At 41.2% G+C, this 22,445-nt stretch overlaps 1 protein-coding gene and 1 long non-coding RNA gene across 3 annotated transcripts in view; one reads left to right on the forward strand and one right to left on the reverse strand.

Annotated features, from left to right (window-relative positions):
- TEX14 (testis expressed 14, intercellular bridge forming factor) overlaps positions 1-22,445 on the forward strand; it is an 82,008-nt gene that overhangs the window by 47,440 nt on the left and 12,123 nt on the right. Inside the window, exons 13-26 of the mRNA XM_029928347.1 lie at positions 57-952; positions 4,444-4,550; positions 6,621-6,746; positions 6,961-7,049; positions 8,310-8,591; positions 9,452-9,552; positions 11,152-11,271; positions 12,664-12,730; positions 14,374-14,455; positions 17,192-17,254; positions 17,982-18,109; positions 19,023-19,228; positions 20,483-20,579; positions 22,223-22,297. Coding sequence (XP_029784207.1) covers positions 57-952; positions 4,444-4,550; positions 6,621-6,746; positions 6,961-7,049; positions 8,310-8,591; positions 9,452-9,552; positions 11,152-11,271; positions 12,664-12,730; positions 14,374-14,455; positions 17,192-17,254; positions 17,982-18,109; positions 19,023-19,228; positions 20,483-20,579; positions 22,223-22,297 — 2,439 coding nt within the window. The remainder of the gene's footprint in view (positions 1-56; positions 953-4,443; positions 4,551-6,620; positions 6,747-6,960; positions 7,050-8,309; positions 8,592-9,451; positions 9,553-11,151; positions 11,272-12,663; positions 12,731-14,373; positions 14,456-17,191; positions 17,255-17,981; positions 18,110-19,022; positions 19,229-20,482; positions 20,580-22,222; positions 22,298-22,445) is intronic.
- Positions 12,166-22,445, reverse strand: part of LOC115282362 — a 31,541-nt gene continuing 21,261 nt past the window's right edge. Inside the window, exons 4-5 of one of the 2 annotated variants that reach the window (XR_003904612.1) lie at positions 16,295-16,348; positions 12,166-12,363 (exon numbers count right to left, since the gene is read on the reverse strand). This is a non-coding gene — a long non-coding RNA (uncharacterized LOC115282362). Of the gene's footprint in view, positions 12,364-13,918; positions 14,072-16,294; positions 16,349-22,445 lie in introns of those variants that run through there. The other variant, XR_003904613.1, reaches the window with a different exon arrangement.

Here is a 22,445-nt window from a genome sequence, read left to right on the forward strand (position 1 = left end):
TGCTAAGTTGCTACATGTGATCACTTTAATCAGTTGCATGTTGTCACTCTTTCCAGCAGGCAGTTGGCTTCATTCACCCACCGAGAAAGCAACACCAGATCCTCAGGTCCTAGATCCAAGTCTGATGGCCAAGGAGACTCAGAACCAAGATACTGCTTCTCCTGCCTGCTTTGTGATGGAAGAGGCCAGGAGGCCCAGCCCAGGTCAGACTAGCCTCTGCAGCTTTGAAATCAATGAAATCTACTCAGGCTACCTGGACAGGGGAGATGACGAGGAGGAGCCTCCAGGAGCTGATTCATCTGTTGAGGGGGCCGGACCAAGCCAAGCAGATGAACTAAAGTCCATGGAAGAATACTTGGAAAACATGGAGAGAGAGGCTCACTGTTTTTGTGATGAGGAGGAGAGCTCTTCAGAAGCTGACACAGAGCTCTCCTTTGAGGACTGGGATTGGCAAAATGATTCTCTTAGTTCACCCAGCCCACCTGAGCTAGCCAGCGAAGCCAAGGGCAATGGGAGCAATAGGTGCATAACCGAGGGGTACATCAGTAAGTGTGTGCTGAACCTGAAGATTTCACAGATATTTATGTACCAGAATGCCTATTTGCTGAGGAGCGTCCAACAGAAAATTGATAAGCTTGAGATGATACAGAAGGAGCAGGAGGAGTCCAGGTCTTTGTGGGCTTCTTCTAGAGAGTTTACAAACATCTGTGACTTACCTTTAGCCACAGGCCCCCCAGTTTCCACCTATGTTCCTCCTGTCATGCAGTTGCCAGGAGGCCAGCAGCTGGACACCAGTGGCAGTTGCCAAACCCTGACAAGGCCTTCCATGGTGAGAGACTTTCAAGGGGGACATTTTGGTGAAAGGTCCAAGAAAAGAAGTGGCTGTGGCTGGAAACCTGTCACCCAAGTCTCTGAAGAAAGCACTGGGGATCAGCCAGAGAAGAGCCATCAGGTACAGCTAAGTGGGAGGCAGGGCAGCATGAGCAGAATCTGGAACATGGTTCAGCATGGCCCCTAACCCATGATGTGCAAGGACTAGCGTAAATACAAACAACTCATAACAGGTCCTCTTGGCTTTGGGAAATAAAGCCTCTAGGATGGAAGGTAGATACTCTGCATCTCTCATTCCAAACCTAACACACAGCCCATGTTCTTCTTTTTCAATACTGTGCATCGGATATTGAACTATATGAAATTGCTGTCTTATAGGTCAAAATATTCAAGTATTGACAATTTTACATAGTTCAGCTTACTAAATATGGTATCTTGGGCAGGTATTAATCCCCATTCTAAATTATTTATTCATTCATTCACTCACTCACTTATTCAATAAACATTTATAGAGCCAAAGCCTATGCAGTAGACTCTGGAATATGATGATGAATGAGCCAAAGGCTCTACCTATGAGTAGCTCCAGTGTGAGACAAAGAGACCTCGAAGGAGGTGAGAAGATACAATAGGAGCTGGCTTGGGAGGTGTAGCTTGAGGCTTAGTGAGGTTGTAGTTCCTCTGTGAGCTCCCTAAGGCCAGGGTCTGGGTCTTACTCATTCTGTGCCCTAGTAAGGGTGCTTGGCACATAGTAGGTACTTGGTGAATGGTTACTGAGGGAATGAATAAATGAATGAACTTGAACAAGTTCACACATACAGAGCTGGCTGCCTCTTGGATCATGATTTTAGAGGTGGATCAACCCATCATTTTACAGAGTGTGAAGCTCAAATTCAGTGCCTTAAACTTCCTAATATCCAGGTGTTACCAAGATGCGGTTGGGTAGGAAAGGTCAGCCCCATTGGAAAGAGGATTTTTTTTATTGAAATTATTTAGAATTGCTGGCCTGCGGTGATAAAAAGCTGGCCAGCTTTTACTGGGTTTTATTATAGTTTAAAAATTCTCGGCCTATAGGTGCATCCCTTTATTGTCTGCACAGGTCAGACAGCACCCCCGCCCCCACCCCTTACTACACCACTGCCAAGGCACACAGCTGACTAGGGGCACATTTCACTGCTAGTCTAGTGTTCTTTCACTGTGCCCTGCAGAATGTCAGTGAGTCTCCAGCCCTCACTTAAAACATTTGGAAAAGTGTTGGTATTTGTTTTTGTATAAAAAGAAGGCACAAAGAACTTAATTAGCCTCTAATATTTCTGTTTATGTTGAAAATTCAAATTTACTTGAAAACTATTAGAAATAACTTTTCTTGGGGTGCCTGGGTAGCTTAGTTGGTTGTGCATCCTACTGTTGATTTTGGCTGAGGTCATGATCTCAGGGTCATGTGATCGAGCCCTCTGTCAGACTCTATGCTCAGCATGCTTAAGATTCTCTCTCTTTCTCTCTCACCCTTCTCTCTCTCTTTTTCTCTCCTCCCCGTCTCATTCCCCTCTCCTGCCAGCACTCGTGATCTCTCTCTCAAGAAAAAAAAAAGGTCTCTTGTATGTTATGTTTTGGTTATTTGTTGCTATGTAGTAACAACAACAAAAACCCAAACTTTGTGGCTTAAAATAATAATTAAAAAATTTTTTTTTACATTTTTTAGTTTACTATTGAGAGACAGAGAGAGACAGCATGAACAGGGGAGGGGCAGAGAGAGAATGAGATACAGAATCTGAAGCAGGCTCCAGGCTCTGAGCTAGCAGTCAGCACAGAGTCCGATGCAGGACTTTAACCCACGAACTGTGAGATCATGACCTAAGCTGAAGCTGGACACTCAACCGACTGAGCCACCCAGGAGCCCCTTAAAATAATAATTTTGTTATTTCTCACAATTCTGTGGGTCAGGAATAGGACAAGGCTTACCTGGGTGATTCTCTTACTCTGTGTGGCATGTGCTGGGACACTCCCTTGACCATATTCAGCTGGAGGCTGGGGTAGGCAAAAAGGGTCAAGGCCTTATTTACATGCCTGGTGACCTGGCCTCCTTCAAGTGGCCCCTCTCTGCACTTGGCTTCTCATCATTCAATAAATAATCTCACCCAAGCTTCCCTGTAGCATGGCAGCCACCTTCCCAAGCGAAAGCTGAAACTGCCAAGCCTGTTTAAAAACTAGTTCCAGCCCTAGGACAGTGTCAGTGCTACTACTTTCTGTTGTTCAGAGTCACAAGACCAGCCCAGATTCAAGGGGAGGGAAAAAGGTTCTAGCTATCTTGTGACAATGTGGACAAGAAGGGAAGGAATTCATGGCAGGCATCATTGAAAACCATCTGCTAGTACATATGACTATGGATAAAACAATTATACCATCTTGAATTTTTCCTTAAAAAGTCTACTCTGGTTTTCTAGCATAATTGAGGAATAAGGCATTATTATTCCTTATTCCTTATTTCCTAAATGAATTTGTCAGATAATTGAAATTCATTCCTTTAATTTCTCAGTTCTTAAGTTTTTAAACGTTTCAAACAAAAGCATTACAAACTTTCCATTATCCTAAATACTATTTTGAATATTCTCAATATATTCTAATCTTTCCTTGGCGATCATGACATTTTTCAGAACATCTGTTATTTGATGCTCCATAATAAAGTTGTTGCTCTTAGTCCCTGCTAAAGAATCTTTGCCCCCACACAAAGGCCTCTGGAGCTCATACTTTAGGGACCTTATGATCATTTATATGCATCCTCTCACTTTTAGGCATCTTGCTGCCATCCCAACATACCGCATTTGTTGTCTTAATTTGCTGACGGTTAAGAAATAAAATAAACTAAGTTTGTTAAAATTGAAATGAGCAGCTCCAAAAAAATTCTCTCTTTGGGATAAAATAGGCTTTAATTTACTTTTTTTTTTTTTTTAAGGGAGAATGAGTGGGGAAGAAGGGCAGAGAGAGACAGACTGACATAGAGAATCTTAAGCAGGCTCCATGCAGAGCCTGAAGCAGGGCTGGATCCCACAACCCTGGGATCATGACTGGAGCTGAAATCAAGAGTTGGATGTTCCACCAACTGAGCCATACAAGCACCAGTGATTTAAGTTACCTCTATTTCCAGAGTATTTTATCTTTTATTTTATTGTGTTTTATTTTCATAGCATCCCCAGTGGTGGATTCAGATAGATACTATTTCCCCTGTTTTATGGATGAGGAAACTGAAGCACAAGATTCCCTTAGTTTATTCTTAGGAAGGAGTAGACTAGAACCCAGGGTCCCAGGTTCCTGCCACAAATCTTGCTGCCTCAATAATAATATGGGGGAAAGTTCTGGAATTTTTGATGTCTGTTTTGTCTGCTCATTCTTCACTTGCTCCCAGTCTGGACTGGGTTCCTGGGGACCAACATCTCTATGTAAAGACCTCCAGCCAAGAGATGAGTTACTAGACATGAAACATGCAAGGGGACATAATCTTAGTAGGTCTGGTTATTTCTGCACATTTAGCAAGAATGCCTTGAAAAGTAGAATGTGAGTGTGGAGAGAAGAGGAATTCCTTTGTCAAAGCATTGAAACATGTTTACCCTTTTTCAGCTGCCAACTTTTTGTGGGCCTGGAAAACAGGGCGCAAGTGAACCATTGCAGCCCTCTCAAGGAGCCAAGCACAGTTTGGAAAGAAACAGGAGTCCATATACCAGTAGGTGGGTTAACATTTTGTTCTTAGACTCCCATGTGACCCCAAGGCCACTCAATGATCTCCATGTGTCTTGTCACAAAGAGACTGTGAGTGATGAGGAATAGTAACACAGAAACAGATCTTGGCAGGTTTTCTCCTTCAAGTTAGCAGAAGGAACTATATAATAGAAACTTGTAAGAGAAAACATCAAAGGTAAAGGAACTGGCAGGTTAATCAGACAGAACTATCACTTATCAAAGCAAAGCCGCTTGCCTTTCCAAAGCTGCCCAGATTGTTCTTATAAAAAGAGATGCCAGGTATCCCATTTGCCAGTGCTCCAGAAACCAAACTATTTGGAAACCAAGTTTGTTCAAAATAAGCATCCCTGACATCGGAGCAGGGGTTGAATGATATAACTGTTACCATGCAGCCTTTGATTTCCAGCCAAATCAATGAAATAAACTGGCTTCAGCACAAATCACAGGAAGGAGAGCATATGTGTACACTGAGTTTTTAAGAACTTAGGTAAAACAAATTTTATTTTGTATAGGGCATTATTAAAGGGTCAGTAAGTGTGTTTCAAGATAGACTAGCCCATCAATTTTATTTTTTCCTTTTCTGTGGTTAAGTTACTTAATCCATGGCTTTGAAGTCAGTCCTCCTGGAAGGAAGTAACTTTTTGTTTCTCTCCCAGTATTGAGTGAGACTAGCGATAAGAGTTTGCTGTTCCTTTCCTGTTGGCAAATGTGTTCACTAAGGGAGAATCAAGGAGAATGCCTAGACATTTTAGTTCAGTGTGTATTACCTTTACAAAAGAAATTACTGGAGAACCAACTAGCTGGCACCAAAGGGGCTAGAGCTCACATCATTGAGAGAGCAAGTGTGGTGACAGTATAGCCGTTAGATGACAAAGCAAAGCCATAATTGTGGCCTCCCCCACCCCCATTCACCATGTTCCCCCAAAAGAACAAAAGACAGGACAAAGAAAAGTTTGACATTTTACTGCCAATCCACCTGGTCTTTATATATTTTTTAAAAGATATAAAATTATAACTATATATAAATATATATAGGTACTTTTATATCCTGATTTTTCCTCTTACATTAGAAAAAGAGCATTATCCCACATTACTGAAAAACCTCCTGTGAACTCAAATTGCTGGATTTCCCCCCCTTGTTGAATTTTAGGTTGTGTTATTATTTTGTCTGTTTTGCATAGGGCCACAGTGACTTGTCAGTGCAACTGTTTCTGCACTTTGGAATTAATGTCCTTAATAGATTGCCAGACACAGACTTACTAGGTGAAAGGGTTTAAACATTTTAAAGATACTTGACAGCTACTGTCAAATTGCTCTTTAAAGAAACCAATCAGATCTGACCTTTCCAATTCAGTCTTTCTGCTTTCTGGTCCAGCAAGGAAGTAGGGCATTCAAGATAACAAGGATTTCATATATATGCCACAAGTCACACATTTTCAAAGAGTTAGTTTAATAGATGATAAGATACATATGTAATCATGGATATATAGAGGAAAAAAGACTCCCTTGTTTTTCAGATGCGGAAACCTTTGTCCAGGGAGACTAAAGTATGCCAAAGGCAAACAGCTAGTTAGTAGTGGGTGGGGTCTAGAACTCAGTGAAACTAATCTGAAGATCTCTGGATGTTCTTCAGGCTCCCTGGTGCCTTAAGACCTTGCTTACAAATGTTAGTTATTGTGCTGTCACTGATATGCAGGTGGGCCTTCTTTCTTAAGAAAGAATTCTGATCAAAGTGTAGGAACAGTTACCAAACCATCACCTGTGTTCTGTGGCATTGTTGGGGTGGGAGGCTCTGTAATAGCTCAGGGACTAGAAGTCTGTCTGGTGAAACTATGTTTCAATTGTGGGTTTCTTCTACCTCTGAAAATTTTTCCCATCCAAGTACTAACCAGGCCCGACCCTGCTTAGCTTCCGAGATCAGACAAGACTGGGCGCGTTCAGGGTGGTATGGCTGTAGACTGAAAATTTTTCAAGAGTACTTATAGAATCATGAAATCTGAATTTGGAAACTGAAAAAAACCTTAGAGGTCTTCTAACCCAGTCCTTTCATTTCTTAGTCAGGGAAAATCTAAAGAGTCCAGTGCCCAAACCAAGTTGACTCAGCCTAATACTGCACTTTTGCCTGTGCCAAGCCACCCGAAGGGACTTTCAGTGTCATCCAGCCCTGGCCAGGCCTTTACTAGGTAAGGAGTCTTCCAGTCTGAATATTGGGGAGTCTGGCGCTCTCTGGTGGTAGGTAGGAGTCAGTGCAACCCCAGGAATGGCTCTGAGAGTAGAGGAGGGTACTGTAGGTGGGCTAGAGTGGGGCGGGGGGGCTCAGGGTTGTGTCAGGAACTTGAACAAACTAGTATATTTGTGTCTATTCTGTTCCCCTCTCCCCCACTTTATATAATTTAGGATCAGTATGGAATCTATATCTTCTGATATCTGTAAAGCAAAGTCAAGAAATAACAAAGATGATGGAGAGGTACTCTTAAAATGGAAACGTGAGTAAAACGTCATAATTTCTGTTGGGCAAAATGAAATTCAAGGTATATTTCTAACCTGGTTGTTGTCTCTAAGTACACAGCCTGTATTGCACCAGCCTCCCACATTCTTTTTTTCTGTTGGATTATTCCAGTTTAAAAGCAAGGTCTTACTGGGGTGCCTGGGTGCCCCTGTTGGTTAAGTGTCTGACTCTTGATTGGGCTCAGGTCATGATTTTATAGTTTGTAAGTTCAAGCCCTTTTGGGCTCCATGCTGACTGCTTGGAGCTCTCTCTGTCCCTTTCTCTCTGCTACTCTCCCTCTCTCTCTCAAAATAAATAGATAAACTTAAAAAAAACACATTAAAAAATAAAAGCAAGACCTTTCTGACTACAAATATTTTTGGAAGGAAATATTTTTTTCTTGTTTTCTTTTTTTCTACCACCTAGTCAGAAAAGATAAGCTTTTATTAAAATGGGTCTTTTAACATTGCTTAAAAGAACATATTTTGTGTTATTAGTCCAAAGAAAAGAGATTATCAAGCCTACCACTGTGTATACTGTCTTGTTCAGTGACTTTTTTCTTGAAAAAGCTTTATTTCATTTCTAGACTTTATAGAAAATACTTCCATTATATATTGATACATATTATATAATAAGTATAACAAAAACAACACATAATATAGAAATTTAATATATAACAATCATTATGAAAGTATGGAGCCTGCAGTGTCACTTTCACATATCTTGTGGGTATTTTCCTTTTGTATCAGCTTTATCTTGTAAGCTTTAAAAGGATACGATGTCTATATAGTTTAATAGTAAAGTTAAATGACATTAGCAAAGGTATAGGACATGTGGAATGAAGACGCATGCACATAACCACACACATACATATACACAGTCCCAAAATATGAACTCAGCATAGTCCAGGGAGGCTAGACAAGCTCAACTAGAATCCTTTCCACTAGTCTCTACAGGCTGCAGATGTTATTTTCTTGTAAAATCTTCACAGCAGGAAGATCTGTCTACCAAGTTTTCTGCTACCTTTCACTCCAGAATTCAGAAATTAACTGAAATTCTGTCCTTCCCTCTGTTATCACTTCTTATCTCTCCTCTCCTTCAAGCCAAAAAGGGCAAGCGAAGGATGATGCAGTTCTAAAAAGGCAATTATTGTGATAATATGAACTTTAAAAGCATTATGTAGCTCTTCAAGAAGCAAAATCTCTTTTTTTTCCAATGTTCACAGTTCTGTTTTAAATACTGCTTTCTCTCTGTCCAGTGGAGGTGAAAGAAATGGCAGAGAGAGCAGCCACTGGGCAGCTGGCAGTACCACCATGGCATCCTCAGAGTAGAACAACTTTAGAGGATGAGGCTAAAGATGAGCCCGATTCCCTGCTGCAGCCGCCGCCTGGGGACCCTGAGAAAGTGGGCTGGCGGTGCACTGTAGAGTATCCCAGGAAAAATGATGATCCAGAGGAAAATGGCAAATGTGACACAACAGGTAACCATGACTGTGACAGTGACCAGCATGGCAGACAGCCTGGACCTCAAAGCTTCAATGGTGAGTACAGTTGGAAGAATTGGGATGGGTGAGCTCTATCAAGTTATTAGCTCTCAAATAAAAGTAAGCCTCCTGGAATATTTTCTTTGCTTGGTCTTCTCCCATCTGTCTGAGAGGCCTGAATTTCAGGGGAAAATGGCATACCCTTTTGATTCCATTGTCCTTCCTGTAGGTAAAGAAAATCCAGAGATTCGTGATCTGTTACTGGAGCAGACCATTAGCTCAAAGGGAGAAAAATAATCTCTACACAATGACCTTGTTCCTGGTTCTAACCTGGCAAGGAACTGAAGCTTTTTTTTTTTTTTTTTTAACCTGAGTACAGTAGTAGATGACCATTTCCTACTGCCCATTTCTTTGCATTGCCTTTTCAGCCAGAGAAACTTCTCTGGCTCCTAGAGATTCAGTGCCAGAAGAACCTAGAGACAGATGGCATCGATTGTCATCACTTTGTAGATTTGCAGGTTAAAACTGAAGGCTATGTATTTCTACCTGGTAATTTGCTTGCAATCAGGGCATGGAATATTATTTCATAATTGTTTACAAATCAAAGAGAGATACATCTAAAATTATCATTTATCTTAGGTAGAAAATCTACTGGCTTGAGGTTTTTCGGTATTTAGAATCTGTTCCTTATCATGTACCCCTCTTGAAAGGGTGGACCAAAGGGTTGATGATACAGGACCACGTGTTGGGGCCAGGCCAGACTAACAGTCTCCACTTTCTGGACTAAACCTGACATATGGTACATGGCCCTCCTTGGCAGAATATTCACGTATCTCTTCTCTTATCCTACCCCTCTCCCCTTCCATGCCATCTGAATATCACAGAATGACCATGGCCCTGGTTGTTATAATCATTAGGTATCAGCCACCTGTCACCCAGAAAAAATGAACAGCCAGAGCATAGTGAAGTCTTTCAAGCAAGTTCTGATGCGCTCATGGTCGTTGAGAAATCTTACAGTGTAAGTAATTTGGCCTGCAGAGCCAGCTTGAGCCCAAGGGCCTAGTAAAGTAGAACTGAGTTGTTATGTATTATGATAATGAAATAATACCTATCGTAGTTCTTTTTTGTTGGAGTATGTGCTTCACATGAATGAGAAAGTCTTTCCTCCCTGCCTAAATACTGTTTGAGTCAGTTCAACTCAAAGCATTGTGTGTTTTGGGGCTTGGATGGAACACAGACAAATGTCAGATTCAGGAAACTCTTGAGCTTTCTGTCTAGCTGGGCCAATAAGACCAACTCTAGAAGCACAGTGTGAGGTCAGGTATCAACGTTCATGGTCCGGGAGGTGCTGAGGCCCAATTGGAGTAGGAAGAGCAAGGCCAGGGTTGTAATGAGAGGGCCTTCTTCACCTAGGGTGTCCTCTCAGACCCAAGTTCAGCTCTCAGTGGAAGGAAGGTGTTCCTGCCGGACAGCTGCACCTCAGCAGGATCCGTGCCTTGAGGCTGCAGCCCTGCTTCAGGGGGTTAACACGTCCCTGAATCATGTAATTGGGCCACAGCACAGCCAGGCTAAGGAACCAGAGTGTCATTAAGGACACGTGTGTGTGTGTATGGAAGTGTGTATATATATTTATATGATATATCATTATGATATGAGGACATAATCACTTAAAGAACATAAACACCAACTGAAAATGAAATAATATGAAAATAAAATTGTGATAACATTTGAGATCTTTCAAAGAACATACTGCTTAATTATGGCACACAAACCACTCACAAGGACAGTTTAGGACAATTTATTCTTTTTCTCACATGGGGGTGGGAAGGATAGGCCATGTTAAGCACTGGCTTGGCTGGAGAAGCAGGTCTGTCAGGGAAGTGGGCGGGGCACGTGAGGCCAGGCTTTTCCGAGGAGTTTCAGTTTGACACAGAGGTAAAGGGGAGCAGCTGTCAAGTGTGCAGGTAGAGGAAGCATGTGGCAGAAGCAGCATCCAAGGAAATAAATCATAAAACCTCTGCAAAGGGATCCCTGGAGGTGTGGAAAGAAGCTAGCTAGTTGCCCGTGCATGTGGTGATCAGGGTCTGAACATGGAGAAATAGAAGGGGTGGAATGGGGATGCTGAAGAAATAGCTGTTACTTTTGAATCTTCAAGTTTTATTTTTATTATTGAGACTGCATTGCTATTTTTAACATTATCCTCTTTCACTTTTAAACTATAGCGCCCACGGGACTCCTCAGTTCTGAGCGGCCTCAGCTTCCTCATCTGGAAGATGATGTCAACACACAGACTGCGTCTGTGGGTGTTAAAACTCAGTGCCAGCTTGAGTTGTCTAGGGCCTTTCTTCTTAGAATTTCAGAGCAGGAAGGTCACCTAATTCCCTCCCCCTCCATTGTGCAGATGAGGATGATGAGTCTCAGGATTGTCATTTGCCTCACTTCTGCAGGGGGTTCACAGCTCACTGTGGGGAAAGAGGGCAGAGGCAAGTGTGCAAGCAGGTGGGGGGGCAGCTCCAAATGATTTTAGATAACCCTATTATTAACACTGCATCCAGCTACAAAGGGATTTGTTTACAATTAAAACCAAGCTAAAAGTGATTTCGTACATTATTAATAGGAACAGTCCGTGCAATCAACTTGTTCACCAGAGTCTTCTGAGGATGTAACAGATGAATTTTTAACTCCAGACTATGAATATTTTTATTCCTCGACTGCTCAAGAAAACTTAGCTCTAGAGGTAAAAATCACAGTATAGGGTAAAGTACTTTTCAGCTTTCTCTATTGCCTTATTCATTTTAAATTATTTTTATTAAGAAAAATAGCTTACAACATAAGTGTCTAATGTCAACTTAGTGTTTTCATGTGTTTTGAAAAGACATCTGAAAAATAAGATTTTTGAGATTGAAAAGTCATATGCAGTTTCTCCTAAAACCGTGGTTCCTGTATTTGTAAGCACTTTGTACTTTTTTTCAAAACACTTTTCTTCATGTTACCTAATTCGCATATCCTTCCTGTGGGGAAGAGAAGAAGGCCTGCTGTTATTCCACTGTGGGAAGAAGTGGTGATGCGCAGATGTAGGGAATTAGCCCTGGCCTGCCAAACTTCGGTGGCAGGAGAGCCAGGATTGAGTCCAGGGCTCAGCATGCACGTGGGGCTGTACAGTGCACGGGGCTTTCTTGAGGACCTGCCCGGCTTTTGCAAGCACCTATTTGTACAGAGTATTTTCATTTATAAAATGAAGCTCCTTACATTTTCTTATTTATTTATTTATTTATTTATTTATTTATTTATTTATATAGTTTCTACCTCACCTTCCTACTGGCCTACCACCTTTTACCAATCTGGAAGGTGGGGTGGAGGAAAGAGGACTGTATATCTCAAACACAATATTTGACTGGCAAGAATTCAGTGATGCAACAAAGCATCAATTTCTATTCTTCTGCACTTCTGATAACTCAGCAGTTTTCCATTATTAATCCTTCAGCTATTTTTGCTTTTAATATGAGCAGACTGGTATGTTAAAATTTTTAATAAAAAGATGTAAAGTACATACACACATATTACACATACATATACATATAAAATGTAACATAGAGGAAAGTACATGACTCTTAAGTGTACAGCCCATGGACTTTTCCAGACTTGAGCATATTCATGTAACCACCCAGATCAAGAAGCAGAACATTATGAATCCTCCAGAAGACCCCGTGGGCTTCTTTCCAGTCACTGTCTCCTCTCAAAGGAACCAGTTCTGACTTCTCACTCCCAGAAAGTAGCTTTGCAGTCTGGGCCATTTTTCCAACCTTCTTTGGCCTTTCTGATAAAGGTCCTAGGAATAAAAACATCTTTGTGGGAAGGTTGGGGAGTGGAGGGGTTAATATAAAGAAGGGAAGGTCACACAGTTCCTCCTCACAGTGGGGGCAGGAGAGGGCTTGTTGTTGAGGAGGAACGTAAAGTACAAATGAGCACTTCATGTCTTCAAAGCAGGTTTATTCTTTTTCTATAAAAGATGCAGGAACCTTAGGAAGAGTTTGAAGGTTTAAGAACATCAAGAAAGTCTCCCTCTACCTTTTCATGATATGACAGCCTCCAGTGACCCTTCTTTCTTTCCTCTTTTATTCTTTTGTAGACCTCAAGTCCCATAGAAGAGGACTTCGAAGGAATACAAGATGCACTTGCCCATCCTCAAGGCCCGGGTAATAAGCTCTTACGGCAGATTCCTTTTCATCCCCTTTACTTTCTGTTGAATGACAGATCTTTAAAGCTGAAACATTCCTTAGAGATAACCTCCTCCAGGCCTTTGATTTTACAGATGAGGAAACCTAGGCTCGGTGACTTCTCCTCATTACAATGAATCTCCTGCCCCTCTCCAGCCTCATGACCTCCACATATCATGTTATCTGTACTTCCCCTTGCATCTTTATAGCATACGTTTAGTGGTTGCTGCACTGCTGCTGCTTTTTCCCCCTTCTAGCCTTTTATTGGATTTCTGGCCCCTTTGTGGCACATAGCAGGTGCTTGGTTATCTTCACTCAGAGACCTGAGGGATTAACCCAGCTGTACAACTGGTTATTGACACAATGAAAACTAGAGCTAGCTTTTCACGTCCTTCTCCACCCTAAGAGGCAGAGTTTTTTTTATCATTTTCCTTTGCTTGCTTAGCATCTTGGCAAAGAGTTAATAACAGCCAATAGTGCATAGTCAACATAACATCCTTCCCTTGAGAGGCCTTGGGTTCTATATAGCTCAGCAACTGCTTTCTGTTACCTGGGACGCTAACCTTGGATCAGCAGCCTGGGTGTGGCACAAGATCATATATAAGTCAACCTCTGATTCTGATACAGACATTTAAAAAGTTGTACACTTTTTAAAGGTATACAACTGTCTATTTTACTGTTTATTTGTTTTATCTATTAATTGGGATAGAGGAAGAAAGCACAAATGGAGGAGGGACAGAGTGCAAGGGAGACAGAATTCCAAGCAGGATCCACACTGTCAGTGTAGAGCCCAATATGGTGCTCGAACCCATGAACCGTGAGATCATGACCTGAGCTGAAATCAGGAGTCAGATGCTTAACCAACTGAACCACCCAGGAGCCCCTGTAACTGTCTATTAAAGTCAGAGTTACTCATCTACTGAGCCATGTAGCTGTCTACAGTCATGTCTCAACATTCTGAATCCAGGCAGGGTGGACTTGGGTTCTGAACTTACTCCCTTCCTCCTCCTACACAGAGTTCTCTGTCTCCCTCCCTCTCTGCCCCTCCCCCACTCATGCTGTGACTGTCTCTTTCTCTCTTTCAAAATAAATAAACTTAAAAAAAAAAAAAGGAGAACAGAAGATAGTTGAATTAGCTCCTCAGTACTCAAGCCCCTCACCCTCATTCTTTAAGTGGAGTCTGATGGCCAAGAGGCTCAGTTAGCACTCTGGGAATGCCCAGCTAATGGTCTTTTCTATTTGGAATCTTTAGTGAACAAACAGTTCTTGGTTTCAACGCCCCCTGGTGTCTGTTGACAGGAACCAGGTCAGTTTGCCTTCCTGAAAAGACAAAACAACATTTGTTTCCAGAAATAACTATGCAGTTATAACTGAAAGGCCAGTAAATGGCTTGATTGTATTTTGAGTGTCAGAATATAGTTACCCCCTCTGAGCAAGGAAAATAAACTTTCAGAGTAAAACCCTCTCCTACAGCACTCAGTCCAAACCCAATTAGGAAGTACTTTGTTTATCCAGATTATTTCTCATTCTGAACCAGACCAAGGGAACATCTAGAGAATGAAAATAATAATCTGAGTTGGTAAAAATTCAGTAAAAAAAATGCATTTACTTTATTCATTCAGGCGAAGAAAAGTTCCAAATGAGAAAAAACCTAGAAAGGAATGCTGAGATTTTGACCAGGTCTCAATTCCAACCTATACAAAGGTATGTGCTAGTATTTTATTCACAGTTTCAGACTCACAGAAGTAATGTTAAATGATGATAATCCCCCATATTTATATATTGCTTATCTTCAAATATATTTGTCACCATGTTATAAAAATTTGCTTTGCTTTAGGGGATTTGGCTTTCTTAGGACTTGTTCAACAGGATTATAAGGGATTATGAAAAGGGGTCATTATCTGTATTCAGATCCTGACTCTGCCTCTCCCATCCCTGGGATCTTGGTTAAGTTTCTCAGCTCCTCTTTTCTATTTCCCCGTTTAGAAAGTAGGAATAGGAATCCTTACAGAGAATGTTGACAAAGGGATTGAGAGCAATAGTATAACTCCTGGCACTCATTGCAGAGAAATGAAGACTTGTGTTCACATAAAAACATATATGTGAGGGGCACCTGGGTGGCTCAGTCGGTTAAGCATCTGACTTCAGCCTAGGTCACGATCTCACCATTCCCAGGTTCGATCCCCATGTCAGGCTCTGTGCTGACAGTTCAGAGCCTGGAGCCTGTTTTAGATACTGACTGTCTGTCTGTCTATCTCTCTCTCTCTACTCCTCCACCACTCGCACTCTGTCTCTATCTCTCAAAATAAACAAATATTTAAAATAAACAAACATTTAAAAATTTAAAAAAAGGGGCACCGAGGTGGCTCAGTCGGTTAAGCATCTGACTTCGGCTCAGGTCATGATCTCACAGTCCATGGGTTTGAGCCCTGTGTCGGGCTCTGTGTTGACAGCTCAGAGCCTGGGGCCTGCTTCTGATTCTGTGTCTCCCTCTCTCTCTGCCCCTCCCCTGCTCACACTCTGTCTCTCTCTCTCTCCCTCTCAAAATAAAGACATAAAAAAATTAATTAATTATTAAAATGAAAAAATCCCCCACATATGTGAATGTTTATAGCAAATTTATTTGTAATAGCCAAAAACTGGAAACCCAAACATTGTCTAACAAGTAATTATTTAACAGATTGGTACATCCATACCACAGAATACTTCTCAGCATTAAAAAAGAATGAACTGTTGATACCTTCAACAACCTAGATAAATCTCCAGAGAATTGTGCTGGATAGAAAGCATAGTCCCTCAAAGTTATTTACTATATGATTCCACTTATATAGCATTCTTGAAATGATAAAAATTATAGAAATAAAGAACAAATGAGTGCTTTTCAAGGGATAGGGAAGGGGTAAGGTGTAGGAGGGAAGTAGACATGCTTATAAAAGGGCAGCCTAAGGGATCCCTGTGGTGGTAGAAATGTTCTGTATCTTGACTGTACCAGTGTTGATATCTTGGTTATGACATTGTTCTGTAGATTTGCAGGATATTACCATTCAGGGAAACGTGGGTAAAGTGTGTTTCTTTAAACTTTATGTGAATATACAGTTACCTCAAAATAAAAAATTTAATTAAAAAAACTAATAATAGATGTAAAGTATCTGGCACAGTAACATTCGTTTTACTTTCCCTCTCTCTAGGCCTCAATTTTCTTACCTATAATACTTACAGTTAGTATTTCCTAAGTAACTACCATATACCAGGCACTCAGTTATCTCAAATTTAATTCATGAAACAGCCCTGTGAGGTATATACTGTCATCTCCATTTTGCAAATGAGGAAAGCAAAGTTCTGAGAGTTCTAAGTATTTTCTCTAAGGTCTCAGTTAGTAATGGCTAACTGTAAGTTAGTAGTTATTAGTAAATGGTCAGGACAGGCTACATTATGCTATATAACAAACAACTTCCAGATTTTCGTGGCTTAAAACAGCAAACATTTTTTCCTCGTGTTCCCTGTCTATCATGGGTTGGCCAGGAGTGTGCAGTGCTGTATTACCTTCGATCCAATATCCAGGCTGAGGGGGACTCCATCCTTGTGCTCCCTTGGTTGCTGAGGCAGGAGAGAGGGAACATGAGTTGTGAGCTGTTCTGAAGGTTTCTGCCCAAAAGTGACTCAACGTCACTTTCACCTATACTCCATTGGTTAAAACAAGTAAGGTGGCCATTTATATAAATTAGGAGAGCCAAATAGTGCTGTTCCAAGCACTGTGTACTTGGAAGGAGAAACAAATACTCTAGTGAACAGAATTAATAAAGTCATAATTGAATCCAAAATCCATGCTCTTTCATTTGTACCATTGGTCTCATGATTGTTGAAAAGATTAAAAATATGAAAACATATGGAAAGATTTCACATGGGATCTGGCTTATAGTTTGTATTCAGCAGATATTGAAATTGAATCCTACATATTGGTTAAAGTAGAAAAAGGTCAAGTGCGTCTTCAGTATTCTTTTCTCACCATTTTTTGGCATAAGTCTGTCTTGGCCCCACCTGATGCTCCATGTAGGAAGTTGTCTCACAGTTGGTAAGGCCCCACCTCTGTGCTCTGTGCTCCAGCCTCCATCCCCAGCAAATTTCCTGTCATCCATTGATTTTCTCAGGAACTTGCTCACTGTCATATAGTATCATCATTGGCTGACTTCAGATGGACTAATTCTTAGAGAGTATTTATTCCATCCCTGGAGAAGAAACTGAGGCCCAGAGTAAGGCCCAGACATGCCTGAAAACATATGGCTAGTCAGTAGCAGAGCCAGGACCAGAACCAACTTTCTACTTTTGAGCTTAGTGCCCTTTCTGCTGCTTTTTACACTGGGCTGATAAACTGGTCTGTTGTACCAGGTTCGTGCACTGTTACAGGGGAGTCATATAATTTTCTCACTTTCTCTCTTACAGTACTGAAGGTGAACAAGAGGAGACATTAAAGGAACCACCAAAGGAGCTGAAAGAGAAAGACATGTAGGGCCTGAGGATGCTGTGTAAAGTCTTGGTTTTAGGGGAAAATGAGGAATTTCCTCATTTGTAGGAGAGTACATTACTCCTATTTTTATTCATACATTTAATGTGAACTTGTTTCTTCTTTCACCAAAAAGCTGTTATGATGATGTGATCTAAATTAATATCATCTTACAGTCAATGAAATATAGTGATAATGATATTAATAAGTTTATATTGGAGATAAATGAAATCTGTTTTCCATGTAAATATATGTTCATCTGTGGAAACAGTTTTATTTTTAGCTGCTGAGCTATGTTTAAAGTTAGTATCTCATTTTAGGCTATTCTCTAATATTCTCTTTAAGATTCATAAGATATTCTAAGATAGTCGGTAATTCTGGCCTACTGCCAAATAAAGATTGTTGTCAAGAACACCCTTAAAAAGTACCCCTCAGGGGCGCCTGGGTGGCTCAGTCGGTTAAGCCTCCGACTTCGGCTCAGGTCAGATCTCACGTTCGTGGATTTGAGCCCCGCGTCAGGCTCTGTGCTGGCAGTTAGCTCAGAGCCTGGAGCCTGCTTCTGGTTCTGTGTCTCCTTCTCTCTCTGCCCCTTCCCCTCTCAAGCTCTGTCTCTCTCTGTATCAAAAATAAATAAAACCTTAAAAAAAAAAAAAAGTACCCCTCAGTAAAATTGTTTGATTTTTTTCTAAACATCTTCTCCTAATTACTTTTGTGCTTTTAATTTCTTAGATCACTGACAGACATTCAAGACCTGTCTAGTATCTCCTATGAACAAGATGGTTCTTTTAAGGAAGCCTCATGCAAAACACCCAAAATAAACCATGCGCCAACAAGTGTCAGCACTCCACTCAGCCCAGGTAATCACTGCGGGGAGGGGAAGTGTTTGGAGAGAACTAATAGCCCCTGCCCCACTGGCTGGGGGGAGCCAGGCTGCGAGAAAAGACTGCCAGGTGTTTCCTCAGTGTAGAGGTGTCTCAGCGCCAGAGGTGAAGGGGATAATCCCATGGGGTGCCAGATAGGGGTTGGTGGTGCTGGTTATTAAGCAGCTATAAGGAGTTTTTTGACTTTAGTGGTAGAGACAGGCAAATGCAAACTATACTTTGTAATCTGGCACTACCTAAAGCCTATCTTTTGCTTAAACATAGTTTTTTTAAAAAACAGAACACTTTATTTTTTATTTTTTAAATATATAATTTATTGTTGAGTTAGCTAACATACAGTGTATATACCATGTGCTCTTGGTTTTGGGGGTAGATTCCTGTGATTCATCACTTACACACAACACCCTGTGCTCATCCCAGCAAGTGCCCTCCTCAAAGCCTGTTGCCCATTTCCCCCTCCCCCACCCTCCCATCAACCATCAATTTGTTCTCTGTATTTAAGAGTCTCTTATGGCTTGCCTCTCTCTCTGTTTGAAACTATTTTTTTCCCTTCCTTTCCCCCGTGGTCTTCTGTTAAATTCCTCAAGTTCCACATATGAGTAAACACACATCGGTTTGAGTCTTGCAACCTCAATGGCCAGCATCAAATAGCCTCTCTCTGGTGTCCTTAGTTCTAGTATATTTGTGGTTCAAATAATCTCCCTTTCTTTTGATGGCCAAATTTAGAGACTGTCATTGTTTTTATACTTTGAGGAGCTATGTCTCATATCAGTGATTATTTTAGTTATTAACAATTTGGAGACTCCCTGGTATAGATACAGAGTTTTGTGGTTTTGTCTTTAAATAATGTAGAGGATTCGGAAACTAATTGCCCTCTTTTCTACAACAGGGTCAAGTTCTTCAGCTGCCAGTCGATATAAAGACTGCCTTGAAAGTGTCACATTTCAGATTACAACAGGGTCTACCTCATGCTGGAACAGTGAGGAATCCATTCAAACTTCATCTGAAAGATTTACAACCGTTCGAGAGAAAGCAAAGAGCCTAGATTCCTTTCTTACTTCCTCTGAAACTGCCCCTTCAAGACTGACCAATCTCGTAAGTATACTGACTCTGCTTTCCACCCTCATGGGAGTCAGTGCAAAGGTCTCAGGGATCCACAGTGCCAAGATTTCTCCAAAACCATTTTGCAAAGAAAGAAAGAAAGAGATAAGCTGGATCTTCTCTGGGCTTCCCTGGGGTGTCTTTCTGAGTCTGTATTCTAGGATAGAGCCTGGGTTTTGGTGCCTTTTTCCCTCCGCCAGAGATAACATGTGACAATTTCTCTAAAGAGTCAAACTGCCACAGTTGAGGATGCTGCCTTCACCTGCATGGTACTTTCTGTTTACCCACATCCTACTTACTTGAGGAGGCGTGGCTTCTGCTTCCTCTTTGATGCCTCCTCTGCTAAGTTCCCTGAAAGGCTTGATTGATCTCTACCTTCTCTGAACTCCTGAACTAATAGTCCACAGTAAAAACACATAATTGTGTGCTACCTTTTCCTCTCCTCCTTGTTTTCCCCCTGCTGTCTTTCTTTCTTTTTCTTTCCTTTCTCCCTCATATTTCATATGTGTAGTCTCTTCAAGAAAACTACAAATTCCTTACTTGGCACTGCTCATTAAACATGTTGACTGTTCTATAGGCAGATTGATTACTTGCATTGATCTTCAATTAAAAATCAATATGGGTCTTCTGGGTGGCTCAGTTGGTTGGGTGTCTGATTTCAACTGAGGTCATGATCTCATGGTTTGTGGGTTCAAGCCCTGTGTTGGGCTCCGTGCTGCTTAGAGCTCTGAGCCTGGAGCCTGCTTTGGATTCTGTGTCCCCCTCTCTCTGCCCCTCCCCTGCTCATGCTCTGTCTCTTTCAAGAATGAATGAATGAATGAATAAATAAATAAATAAATCAGTTGTTATATTCTTTGGGCATTTGACTCACAAAAGGTCCACTCTAAAGTAGAGAGATAAATTTATGCTTTCATTCAATAAATTGTTAATTGGGCAGGTTCTAAGTGCCAGGTACCCTGCCAAGCCCTCTTCTAGGCATCAAATGTGAATAAATAGACCTGGTCCTACCCTGGAGAAGCTCCCCATTTAGTGAGAAAGGCTGGCTAATACAATACAGAGGCGCTATGGAGGCAAAGAGGGGTGAGAAAGGATCCCAGAGGAGGAGACATTTGAAAGAGTTTGACTCACTCAACAAAACAAGTGGCTTCTTCCATTAATAAAACACAGGCTTAATCTTGGAAATGATTGAACTGGAGCCTTTTGCGCTCACTACATGTCTCAATTACCGTGTTTATGTCTTACCTATAGAAAAGATGGTCTGCATTTACTGGGGCCAGTTCTTCCAGCAGTGCTAAGTCACCTGACACATCATCCCATCCCACCCAGAGAAGGAGCCTGCCGAAAGGTACCCTGTTTTTAATATAAAAATACAACCAAAATACAAAATAATAGTAAACCAATTTAAGGGAACCTTAGTCTCATCGTTGATGCTACATTAAATTCAAACAAAAATGCTATTTTCTATCCGATTATGAAAGTAAAATATACTCATTAAACTTGGAAAATAAAAATAGCTTTAAAAGAAAACTGTCATTTAATTCTACCACCATTTTTTAACCTCTTGTACTATTCAGTACATATGTTTTTCTTTTTAAAATTAAAAAAATTTTTTGTTTTATTTTTAGAGAGAGACTACGCAAGTGGGGGAGAGGAGGAGGGGGGAGAGAAAGAGAGTCTTAAGCAGGCTCGTATTCAGTGTGGGGCTGAATCCCACGACCCTGGGATCATGACTGGAGTTGAAATCAAGAGTCCGATGCTCAACCAACTGAGCCACCCAGGTGCCCCCATTTTTTTAAAAGTAAACTATGCCCAATGTAGGGCTCGAACTCACAACCCTGAGATCAAGAGTTGCATGCTCTACCTCCTGAGCCAGCCAGGTGCTCTCTCTTTCATATTTCTAGAAATGTACAAAAATGTATATATTTTTTAGCATAGTTGAGATCACCTGGCTGGCTCAGGAGGTAGAGCATAGCTCCTTTGATGCTATGTTTTGAGGATTCCCCCGTTAGTGAAAATTATTTGTAAATATATGTAATGGCTTCATAATGGCCCATTCTACATATGTTGCTTAATTATGCCCTATGTTGAAGATTTATACTGTTTTCTAATTTTTGCTCTGTACGAAAATCTTTATCTGTACCTCTGACCCCTTTCTTAGGATAGATTCTTAGGAGATGGTTTTCAAATCAAAGGATATGAGAATGTAAACAACTCTTTTTATTAAATTAAAAAATTTTTATGTTTTTATTTATTATTGAGACAGAGAGAAACAGCACAAGTGGGGGAGGGGCAGAGAGAGAGGGAGACACAGAATCTGAAGCAGGCTACAGGCTCTGAGCTGTCAGCACAGAGCCCAACACGGGGCTCGAACCCACGAACCGTGAGATCATGACCTGAGCTGAAGTCGGACGCTTAACCGACTGAACCACCCAGGCGCCCTGAGAATGTTAACAGCTCTTGAGGCATTTTGCTTTTGCTATATTAATTTTAATGTCTTATGTTTTGATATAATTCTTGGATTTTGTGTATTATGCTGAGGGGTTTTAGTTAAGGTTATAAGAGAGTGAAGGCCCAAAGAACGGTTGTTCTTGTATCCCTTGGCCTGATAACCTACAGAAAAAGACCTCTCACTTTATGTTTTGTTCATTTTGACTGGCCCAGAGCCTCTGTATCCCTCCAGGAGCTCTGTTCCAGATTGGGCCCTCAGCCTCTTAGTAAGAATTTGTACTTCCTCTACCCTAAATATCCTTGGGAGGGAGGGACACAGATCAAGTAATACTGGGGTAAGAGGTAAAGCAGGAAAGGGTTTGGAGTAAAAGGAGGAGTGCGTTCACGTGTTAGGTCTCAACTAGGACTGCTAATGTAAGAAGCTGTCTCCCTGCCTTAGTTTGTTTCATTGCTGAGAAATCCTAAGTAAAATCCATGTAGAGGAAGTCCAGTTCAGGGTCAGAAAGGTGTAAAGCCATTTTCCCCTTTATCTTTTTTAAGCATTAGTGGAAACCATTTCACAGCATCACATTGATGAGCTACCACCACCATCTCAGGATCTGCTTGACGAAATTGGTAAGGGATGTTCAATACAGAATGTACTCCATGGCCCTGTTAGTTATGGTCACTGACACAGTATAGTTCTTTGTCTCAGTGTAGGCACTGGTACAAATGGCCCTAATAAGAAAGTCTGACTGAATAAACAGTTCAGGAAGGAGCAGTT

Source organism: Suricata suricatta, chromosome 17, assembly GCF_006229205.1.
Source record: "Suricata suricatta isolate VVHF042 chromosome 17, meerkat_22Aug2017_6uvM2_HiC, whole genome shotgun sequence".
Taxonomy (NCBI): domain Eukaryota; kingdom Metazoa; phylum Chordata; class Mammalia; order Carnivora; family Herpestidae; genus Suricata; species Suricata suricatta.